Source organism: Osmia bicornis, unplaced genomic scaffold, assembly GCF_907164935.1.
Source record: "Osmia bicornis bicornis unplaced genomic scaffold, iOsmBic2.1, whole genome shotgun sequence".
NCBI classification, from domain to species: domain Eukaryota; kingdom Metazoa; phylum Arthropoda; class Insecta; order Hymenoptera; family Megachilidae; genus Osmia; species Osmia bicornis.
The window spans coordinates 1-11,985 of NW_025791285.1; the positions used below are offsets into that span (position 1 = coordinate 1).

At 38.9% G+C, this 11,985-nt stretch overlaps 2 protein-coding genes across 2 annotated transcripts; one reads left to right on the plus strand and one right to left on the minus strand.

The window, feature by feature from the left end:
• Window positions 1–4,096: 4,096 nt before the first annotated feature.
• On the minus strand, window positions 4,097–7,828 carry LOC123988931. Its single transcript, XM_046289690.1, has one exon. The coding sequence runs from the start codon at window positions 7,826–7,828 to the stop codon at window positions 4,097–4,099; it is 3,732 nt and encodes a 1,243-aa protein (XP_046145646.1).
• Window positions 7,829–7,944: 116 nt separating this feature from the next.
• On the plus strand, window positions 7,945–9,923 carry LOC123988930. Its single transcript, XM_046289689.1, has 2 exons — window positions 7,945–9,654; window positions 9,846–9,923. The coding sequence occupies exon 1, from the start codon at window positions 8,407–8,409 to the stop codon at window positions 9,610–9,612; it is 1,206 nt and encodes a 401-aa protein (XP_046145645.1). The 5' UTR covers window positions 7,945–8,406; the 3' UTR covers window positions 9,613–9,654; window positions 9,846–9,923.
• The last annotated feature ends 2,062 nt before the right edge of the window (window positions 9,924–11,985 follow it).

Consider the following 11,985-nt stretch of genomic DNA (forward strand, 5'->3'; position numbering starts at 1 on the left):
TAGTAATACCGATACTGTTATTATATGTACATTGATCTGTGGGAAGGGATCAGTATATTACATTACATCTGATGTAGATATAGCAATAATGATATTGTTATTAAATGAATATTACATATCTAATGTACGGGTAGTAATAAAGATCCTTCCATTATATGTACATTGATCGGTGGGAAGGGATCAGTATATTGCAGTAGATCTAATGTAGATATAGTAATAACGATACTGTTATTAAGTGTTTATTACATATCTAATGTAGATATACTAATGACGATAATGTTACAATCTGTGCATTGATCTGTGGGAAGTGATCAGTATATTACATTATATCTAATGGGGAAATGGTAATAATGATATTGTTATTAAATGTATATTACATATCTAATGTAGATATAGTAATAACGATACTGTTATTGTATGTACATTGATCTGTGGGAAGGTATCAGTATATTGCAGTATATCTATTGTAGATATAGTAATAACGAAACTGTTATTATATGTACATTGATCTGTGGGAAGGTATCAGTATATTACATTATATCTAATTAAGATATAGTAATAATGATATTGTTACCAAATTTACATTGATCTGTGGGAAGGCATCAGTATATTACATTATATCCAATGTCGATATAGTATAAATGATACTGTTATTCAGTGTACATTGATCTGTGGGAAGGGATCAGTATATTGCAGGAGATCTAATTCAGATATAGTAATAACGATACTGCCATTATATGTACATTCATCGGTGGGAAGGGATCATTATATTACATTATATCTAATATAGATATAGTAATAATGATATTGTTATTAAATGTACATTGGTCTGTGGGATTAAATCAGTATATTAAATTTCATCTGATGTAGATGTAGTAATAATGATATTGTTGTTAAATGTATATTACATATCTAATGTAGATATAGTAATAACGATACTGTTATTATATGTACATTGATCTGTGGGAAGGAATCAGTATATTACATTATATCTAATGTAGATATAGTAATAATGATATTGTTACTAAATGTACATTAGATATATGGGATTAAATCAGTATATTACAGTATCTTATAGTAGATATAGTAACAACGATACTGTTATTATATGTACATTGATCTGTGGGAAGGTATCAGCATATTACCTTATATCTATTGTAGATATAGTAATAACGAAACTGTTATTATATGTACATTGATCTGTGGGTAGGGATCAGTATATTGCATTATATCTAATGTAGATATAGTAATAATGATATTGTTACCAAAATTACATTGATCTGTGGGAAGGCATCAGTATATTACATTATATCCAATGTCGATATAGTATAAGTGATACTGTTATTCAATGTACATTGATCTGTGGGAAGGGATCAGTATATTGCAGGAGATCTAATGCAGATATAGTAATAACGATACTGCCATTATATGTACATTCATCGGTGGGAAGGGATCATTATATTACATTATATCTAATGTAGATATAGTACTAATGATATTGTTATTAAATGTACATTGGTCTGTGGGATTATATCAGTATATTACATATCTAATGTAGATATAGTAATAACGATACTGTTATTATATGTACATTGATCTGTGGGAAGGTATCAGTATATTACATTACATCTGATGTAGATATACTAATAATGATATTGTTATTAAATGTATATTACATATCAAATGGAAATATAGTAATAACGATACTGCCATTATATGTACCTTGATCGGTGGGAAGGGATCAATATATTACATTATATCTAATGTAGGTATAGTAATAATGAGATTGTTATTAAATGTACATTGGTCTGTGGGAATAAATCAGTATATTACATATCTAATTTAGATATAGTAATAATGATACTGCTATTATATGTACATTGATCTGTGGGAAGGTATCAGTATATTACATTACATCTGATGTAGATATAGTAATAATGATATTGTTATTAAATGTATATTACATATCAAATGGAAATATAGTAATAACAATACTGCCATTATATGTACATTGATCGGTGGGAAGGGATCATTATATTACATTATATCTAATGTAGGTATAGTAATAATGATATTGTTATCAAATGTACATTGGTCTGTGGGAAGGTATCAGTATATTACATATCTAATGTAGATATAGTAATACTGATACCTTCCCACATATGTACATTGATCTGTGAGAAGGGATCAGTATATTTCATTACATCTGATGTAGATATAGCAATAATGATATTGTTATTAAATGAATATTACATATCTAATGTACGGGTAGTAATAAAGATCCTTCCATTATATGTACATTGATCGGTGGGAAGGGATCAGTATATTGCAGTAGATCTAATGTAGATATAGTAATAACGATACTGTTATTAAGTGTTTATTACATATCTAATGTAGATATACTAATGACGATAATGTTACAATCTGTGCATTGATCTGTGGGAAGTGATCAGTATATTACATTATATCTAATGGGGATATAGTAATAATGATATTGTTATTAAATGTATATTACATATCTAATGTAGATATAGTAATAACGATACTGTTATTGTATGTACATTGATCTGTGGGAAGGTATCAGTAAATTACAGTATATCTATTGTAGATATAGTAATAACGAAACTGTTATTATATGTACATTGATCTGTGGGAAGGTATCAGTATATTACATTATATCTAACGTAGATATAGTAATAATGATATTGTTACCAAATTTACATTGATCTGTGGGAAGGCATCAGTATATTACATTATATCCAATTTCGACATAGTATAAATGATACTGTTATTCAATGTACATTGATCTGTGGGAAGGGATCAGTATATTGCAGGAGATCGAATTCAGATATAGTAATAACGATACTGCCATTATATGTACATTCATCGGTGGGAAGGGATCATTATATTACATTATATCTAATGTAGATATAGTAATAATGATATTGTTATTAAATGTACATTGGTCTGTGGGATTAAATCAGTATATTAAATTTCATCTGATGTAGATGTAGTAATAATGATATTGTTGTTAAATGTATATTACATATCTAATGTAGATATAGTAATAACGATACTGTTATTATATGTACATTGATCTGTGGGAAGGAATCAGTATATTACATTATATCTAATGTAGATATAGTAATAATGATATTGTTACCAAAATTACATTGATCTATGGGAAGTGATCAGTATATTGCAGTAGATCTAATATAGATATAGTAATAACGATACTGTTATTAAGTGTTTATTACGTATCTAATGTACATATAGTAATGACGATATTGTTACAATCTCGCATTGATCTGTGGGAAGTGATCAGTATATTACATTATATCTAATGAAGATATTGTAATAATGATATTTGTTCAGGAATGGTGGAAATCCTGGATGGATTGCGCTGGGAAAGAATTTTACACTTGCTGGTTCGGGTTTCACAAATTGATTTATTTGAGTCACTGATAAAATTGCGTGAACACGATGAACTGACAAATAATGATTGAGCCTACAATGATCAGCTGTGAATCTTTGTGTACAAGAAAATGAATCGTCTGAATGATTTTAATTACAATTACAGTGATTCGTCGATGAAGAATGATCTTACTTGAGATGAGACATATAAATTATTGATTCGATCTGTCACCTGATCCGTTGAATTGACAATTGAATTGATCGGCAGTCGTGAACAATAAGCCCCGTTAATTATATTAATTCGGTCCGCTATGGTGATGGTGCCCGTGAGCGCGTGCGAGATTGACACGTGGTTGGCGGCTCACGCTTCAATGAATTAATTGTAATTGATCTGTACCTTTCGCAATCCTGTTGCACTGCACAGTTGCAGAGGATTCCTTGGGTCGTTTGAGTGGTCTTGATCGTGTCTTGATGATTCGCACTTGAACAAAACTTCTGAGCGGTGAGCTTGTGAGCACGTGGTGAACTCGTGAATCGATGATCGATAATGGCGGCGTTGCGCGCGAGCCGGCGAGAAGACCCCTCCTCACGCGTTACCTAGATGTGCAACTCCCGATCGATAAATCGATCGACCGTGAGCGCCATCATGGCTGAGCGGATTCTCAAACATTTCCGCCCGCCATCAGCAACTCGTTGATGATGTTTCTGCAGAGGTGAGCTCAGCTTGATGGTGAACAGGCAGGATGACAAGCTTGGTGATCGGTCTGACGAGAGTCGTGGTTGCAGTCTTCACGGTTGCAACCCTGGTGAGGGCATCCTTGCCGGGGTGAACTTCGGTCACTCTTGCGAGTGGCCACTTGCTCGGTGGAAGATGCTCGTTCGTGAGCAGCACCAACGAGCCTGTCTTGGTGTCGTTCGATGGATGATGCCACTTTGAGATTGATTGAAGTCTCTGCAGGTAGTGTCGAGACCAATGAGACCAGAAGTGTTGAACCCTCTGCTGGATCAGTTGCCATTTCGACAATCTACCTGGTGAGACGTCGAGCAGTGATGGTTCTGGTATCGTGTTGAGCGCTGAACCGATGAGGAAGTGTCCTGGGGTGAGCGCAGAGATGTCGTCGGGATCGTCACTGAGCGGCTCCAATGGTCTTGAGTTGAGCACCGCCTCGATCTGTGTGAGGAGAGTGGAAAACTCTTCGAATGTTAGTAAGAGCTCACCAATTGTTCTCCTGAGATGGTACTTGATTGATTTCACCACAGCTTCCCATTTTCCTCCCATGTGAGGAGCAGCTGGTGGGTTGAACATCCATTGAGTGCTGTCAGCTGACAGAATCGATGTGATCTGTCGGTGCTCCTGTGAACTTGACGTGAACAGGCGTTTGAGCTCTGCCTGTGCTCCAATGAAATTTGTACCACAGTCAGAGTACAACTTGTGAGCGATCCCTCTTCGTGATGAGAATCTTCTGTAGGCTGCCAGAAATCCCTCGGTTGAGTAATCGCTGACAACCTCGAGGTGAACAGCTGATGAGGAGAAACATACGAACACGCAGATCCATCCTTTGATTGTTTTCGAGCCTCTTCCCTTTGAATTTTTCATTGTGATTGGTCCTGCATAGTCGACACCGGTGTGAGCGAATGGTCGTGATGGTGTGACTCGACAGAGAGGTAGTTGACCCATCATCTGACGAGCACGAATCCCCCTCTGACGAGCACACACGACACATCTCAAAATGTGAGATTTTACAGGAGCTCTGCCACCGATGATCCAGTACCGTTGTCGAATGTATGCGAGCGTGAGCTGCGTTCCTCCGTGAAATGTTCGCTTGTGAGCATCTTCAATGATGATCTTCGACAGGTGAGCGTCCCGTGGGAGGATCGCTGGATGTTTTTCATCCCTGCTGAGCGCTGTGTTTGTGAGTCTTCCTCCTACTCGTATTGTTCCCTGCGAATCGATGAAGGCGGTGAGGCGACTGAAGGGGTGAGTTGCAGGCAGGGTTGAGCCTGAGTTGAGCGTCTTGATTTCGCTGGTGAAATACAAGTGTTGAGTCGCGTGAATCCAAAAGAGCTGCGCCTTCTCCATGTCGCAGGATGGTATAATGATCACAGGAGGAGTTTCGAGCTTTCTCTTAAGCCGTGAGGCAAACCCGAAACAAAGTGCAGTCAGTCTATACAGCTTAATACGAGATGAATATTTATAAATGAGATCCCAATGATAACTTAGCTTTTGAGCTGAAGCAAAGAGTGAGACATTGGGTCTCACTTCGAGCTCGATGGTTAGCGTTGAGAATTCCTTTTGCTCTGGCCAATGATCTTGATTTCGAGCCATCCATGGAGGGCCTCTCCACCAAAGCTCGAATCGTTGAAGTTGATCTGTCGAAATGCCTCGGGAAGCACAGTCGGCTGGATTAGAAGTACCTAAAACATGCCTCCAATGCGCATTTGGAGTGAGTTCTTGGATCTGAATGACTCTGTTTCGAACATAATCCTTCCAACGTGATGCTTGCGATTTGATCCATATGAGCGAAACTTGAGAGTCCGTCCACAGGTGCGTTGCATTGATCTTTACCTTGAGCGTTGATTGAACATATTTTGTGAGTTTTGCCAATAGGAGTGCTGCAGATAACTCCAATCTTGGTATTGTGAGCCTCTTCAGTGGTGCAACTTTTGTCTTGGAGCAGACAAGTGACGTCATTGAGTCGTTGGACGGAGAGCTAACGGTGATGTAAATCACCGCTGCCATGGCAAGTTGAGAAGCATCAGAGAATCCATGAATTTCTACAATTGAATTGCTCCATGTGTTGAACCATCTTGGGATCGATAGCTTGGCCAAGCTGTTGAGATCTTCTCTGATGATGAACCATCGTGATACAATTTGAGACGGTAATGGATCGTCCCAATTGATTTTGTGTAGCCAGAGTTCTTGCAATAGTATCTTTGCTCGTACTATTACCGGTGAGACGAAACCTAATGGATCAAATATCCGAGCCACTTCGGACAATACGAGGCGTTTTGAGCACTTACTTGGTTGATCTGTGATCGTGGATGTAAAGCCAAAATTGTCGGTTTGAGGCATCCATTGAATTCCGAGTAATTTGGTAGTGCAGTCGTCAAATAATATGGGAGCTGACGATTGTGTGGATGACGAAACAGCCCGTAGAAGATCTGGGTGAGTCGCATGCCATTTTGCGAGTGGAAATCCGCCCGCGTTGCACAATGCAATCAGCTGTTGAGCGACCTCCACAAGTTCCGAAATTGAGTCTGCTCCTCCAAAGATATCGTCCACATATCTGCCATGTGTGAGCGAGGGCGTTGCCAGAGGGAATCGATGACCCTCATCGTGAACAAGTTGCATGAGTGCTCGTGTCGCCAGGAAGGGAGCCGCCTTTGTACCGTACGTGACAGTTGTGAGCTGGTAAGGGATGACATTGCGGTCTTCATCGATCCAAAGGATTCGCTGGAGATCCCAATCATCCTTGTGAACTGCTACCTGGCGATACATTTTTGTGATGTCTGTGGCAAAAATGTGGTGATAATGGCGAAGCCAAATTAGAACATCTGTAACATTCAAGAGCAAATTAGCACCAGTATGCATTAAATCGTTGACTGATTTGCCTGATGTCGTAGCTTTTGATCCGTTGAATACAACCCTGAGCTTCGTTGTTGAACTGTCGAGACGTAGAACTCCATGGTGAGGCAAATAATATGGTTGAAGATGAGCAGAGGTCTGAGGTGTTGAACCGTCAGAAGAGACCCTCAACCCTCCTGATGCCGAAGCATCATGTGCCAAGGTCATCTCCCCATCAGGCCCAACGTTCTCAGCCTCTCTTGATGAAATTCTTTGGTGATCTTGAGCCTTTACCATGTGTCCTAATTCTTCGTACTCTTTCATGAACTTGAAGTAGAGCTGGTTGTATGTTGAATCCTTGGAGAGTCGTCGCAAAGTGCTTTGTAGACATCTTTGAGCAATCTTGTGTGAATTGCCTAAGAGCGATGCTGGTGCCTTGAGTGGAATGCGAACGATGTACCTTCCAGTGTGATCACGAGTGTGAGTCGCACAGAAATGTGATTCGCATTCTTCTTCCTCCGGAGTGAGCATGCTTGGAATGTCCATTGGTGATTCCTCTTGAACCCAGAATTTAGTGAGCAGCTCTTGCAGATTGCTCTGGTCGTCTTGAGCAACTGCAAAATGTGAATAATGAGTGTTTGAATGTGATTCGTTGACTGGGCCAATGACGAGCCATCCAAAAATGGAAAGTTGAGCAATTGGTGTTGTTGGTGAGCCCTTGATGATGTTTGGCTTGATGATCCTTCCGTAGAAATCCGCTCCAATGATTAAATCGACTGGTCTTGGTGTCAAAAAATCATTGTCCGCCAACCTCAATTTTCTAATGTGAGGCCAATCCGGAGTTCTCATTGAGAATGTTACGACCAGCCGCCTAGAACGTACATTAATCGAATTCTTCCCACGTTCGGACAAACATCATGTTACGGCCATCCGCCTAAGCGATCGATATTCAAACAATCGAAGTCCTCACGACCGGACACCTAAACATCATATTACGACCACCTACTTAAGTATTCGATAAGACGCGTTCTCACGGACATCCCACCTTGTCAATCATCGGCCCCTTCTCCACCACTAGCGACATTATAAAAGACCTTACCGGACATAAGCGGAGCAGTCGAAATCATATTATAAAAATAAAGTGCCAAACCTTTAAAAGTGCTGTTCATTTAAAAACCTGTGAACTTTCCACGTGACATTTTGGCGATCCTGCCAGGATCCATTCAACATCACGAAGAGAAACTTCCAAAGGGGGCTTTCTACGGAACTCCGGACGAAGGGACTACGAGTGCCACTCTGTCGTGATACGTAAGGATCCAACGAACCTAAGGTAAAAGCTGGCGTTTGAACATTACCGATTAAAACCACCCAGCATTTCCTCTCAAGACTCATCCTCCTTATCCTCTGAGTCCTCAATATCTTCAATAATGACTGCCTCCGGACCTGCTGCACAAGAGAACATGCTACGGCAACTCTTGGACAGGATGCAACGGATGGAAGAAGGAATCAATCAACAATTGACAACTCTAGGAGAAGAAAACCAAAACCGTGCAAAAGAAATCCAAAATATTGCAGAGCAGCTGAAACTGGTTACCCTCACTGAAGACGCGTCTACTATCACCAGACGTAGCGGCGGAGATCAAGATAATCAACAAGAAGATGAAATGCATACGGCCCGTCAACCACCCCAAAATTCAACAATCAGGCCAAACGAACTGATGAAAGCAGTTGACGCCATTCGAACCATCGAGACCTTACGAGGACGAGATGATGTAGGAGTTGAAGATTTTATCAAATCAGTCAGGTATGCCAGGAGTAATTGTTCTGAGAAAACATTATTACTAAAATTAATTCTGATCGAAAAAATTACGGAAAACGCAAAAAGAAGTATTCGATACACGTCAATTGAAACGTATGAAGAACTTTATGAAGTACTCCGTCAGAACGTTTCAATACCTAATACTGTTAGTAGTTGCCGTAATAAGTTACAACAAATACGGCAAGGAGCAACGGAAACAGTACAGTCTTATAACCTACGATTTAGACAACAACTCAATGAATTAATTTACGCCGTTCAAAATAAACACCAAAATCCAATTTCAAGAAGGATAGCTATAGAAGAAGAAGAAACAGAAGCTACTCGAACATATGTGCTCAATCTCCGCAGGGACATAGGCATGCTCGTAATACCAAGTAAACCGAAATTATTAATAGAGGCACAAACAATGGCAGCCGACATGGAACTGTGGACTCGCGACGCGAATCGTGCCATGGAGCGTCGACAAGTGCCATCCAGAATTCCTCCACCTAAACAACAAGGGCAACGCCCAAATACACCGAGTGATCGACCAAACCATTCGATACCTTTGAAGTGTACAAAGTGCGGAAGATTAGGACACACCAGTGACAAGTGCTACGCGCGAAATTTTCAAGTGGCCAACCAGGGAAAAATTCCACCACCAAGAGTGAACAACCTCAATTCTCAAGAGAACAAAGTGACAGAAACAACATCCGAATCAACTGCACCACCGGAAAATTACTACAAATTTGCTGCAGAGTTCCAGGAATGTCGAGAATCGGAAGACTACTCGTGGACACAGGAGCAGGAATCAACATCCTCAAGCGATCAGTAGCTGAAAGAATAGAGCCGACAGAAAGCAAAACATTCTTTATGGGTAATGACAAACATACTACTCACGAGACGACTATAATTCAGATACAACAAATACCTCATACCTTTCACATAGTCCCTGATTCATTTCCTTTAATAGAAGACGGCATAATGGGCCTACCATTCTTAGAAAAATATAAATACGAAATCAATAACGAATCATTAAAAATTAACGACAAAATTATACCGTTTCAGAAAACTACTCCTCACACACTGTCTCCGGGAAAAACAACAAAACGAACACAATATCTAGACGGAAAACCTGTTCAAATATGCTACATCAACACTGGTAAGCAAGACCATCAGATTACAAACGAAATAGAACCAGATGATAAAATCGATCAAATTAACAAATTTGCAAAAATTATTAGAACTAAACATATTGATCCAAGTTTACGAGACCCTTTAGAGAAAATCCTTATTAACTATCTTGACGTTTTTAATTTAGAAACTGACTTACTTCCTTGTACATCCCTTACGGAACACGCTATTACGTTAAAATCCGAAAAACCTATTAATATAAAAAGTTATAGACCACCTGAATGCCATAAGCAAGAAATCGAACGACAAATTAATGATATGCTAGTTAAAAAAATCATTGAACCATCAGACTCTCCTTATAACGCGCCGGTTTGGGTAGTCCCGAAGAAATTGGATGCTTCAGGTAAACGTAAATGGAGGATAGTAATCGACTTCCGTAAACTCAATGAATTGACAGACCAAGACGCGTACCCATTACCTAATATAGATGAAATTCTGGACCACCTAGGCAAAGCAAAATTTTTTAGCGCGTTAGATCTTTCTTCAGGATTCCATCAGATCCCTATGAACAACAATTCTAAAAAGTATACAGCTTTTTCTACACCACAAGGACATTTCCATTACAATAGAATGCCATTCGGTCTCAAAAATGCTCCAGCAACGTTCCAAAGAATGATGGACACGGCGCTTCGCGGTTTAATAGGAAAACATTGTTTTGTTTACTTAGACGATATTATCATCTTCGGGACGACGATACAAGAACATAATCAGAATTTAGCAATCGTATTCCAAAGGCTTAGAGATCTTAAACTTAAAATCCAACCCGACAAATGTGAATTCCTCAAACCGGAACTAGAATATTTAGGTCATGTAGTAACTGCGGAAGGAGTTAAACCAAATCCAAAAAAACTAGAAGCAATAAAAGACTTCAAACAACCTAGAGATTCTACAAATATAAAATCTTTTCTTGGACTAGCCGGATACTATAGAAAATTTATCCGTAACTTTTCAAAAATTGCAAAACCACTAACAGACTTAGTAAAAAAGACGTCCCATTCCATTGGACAGACAAACAACAACTCGCTTTTGACACACTAAAACAAAGACTTTGCGAAGCCCCAGTACTACAATACCCCGATTTTAATAAAACATTCACTCTAACGACAGACGCGTCAAATGAAGGATTAGGAGCAATTCTCTCCCAAGATGGTCATCCTTGTTGTTACATCTCCAGAACACTAAATTCTCCTGAAAAGAATTACAGTACAAGCGAGAAAGAGCTGCAATAGTTTGGGCCACCAAAAGACTTAGACAATACCTATTAGGAAGAAAATTCATAATTCAGACTGATCACCAAGCGCTAAAATGGTTAAAGGATGTAAAAGATCCCTCTTCTAGACTCATGAGATGGCGATTGAGACTCGAAGAGTATGATTATGACATAGAATACAAAAAAGGTAAAGAAAATACCGCCGCAGATGCTCTTTCACGGCTGTACCCTATCACCTCACAAGAATCCAACCTTCCTATATCATCTCCAGAAGAAACGGAAGAAGTCCCAACTGAATTTTCCCCAAATCCTGACTATTTTAATGAATATGAAAATTGGAAAATAGACATAACACCTGCACCACTAACACAAAAAATTAATCGACCACACTTCTACCAACTAACAAAGGAATTACTAGGTGACTACGACGAACAAACATGGATAAATAAATTAGCAGAACTAATTAACGACAATAGACACAAAACTACTTTCCCAATAGGAATAGGAGACGAGAAAATAACACGACTAGAAAAGGTTTACATTCAAATGATGATACGATTTCTTAGTACAAAATTTAGAAACGTAAAAATTATATTCGGTTCAGAACCTCCGCGGGATTACACCCTGGAAGAAAAAGAAACAATCCTGAAGGAAAATCACAATGAAATAGTAGGACACTTAGGTATTAATCGTACTGTAAAACGAATTCAAGAACAATTTCACTGGCCTAACTTAGAAGCAGACGTTACAGAATTTATAAAAAATTGCGAAACCTGTCAACATGAAAAACTAGTTAGAATTAGG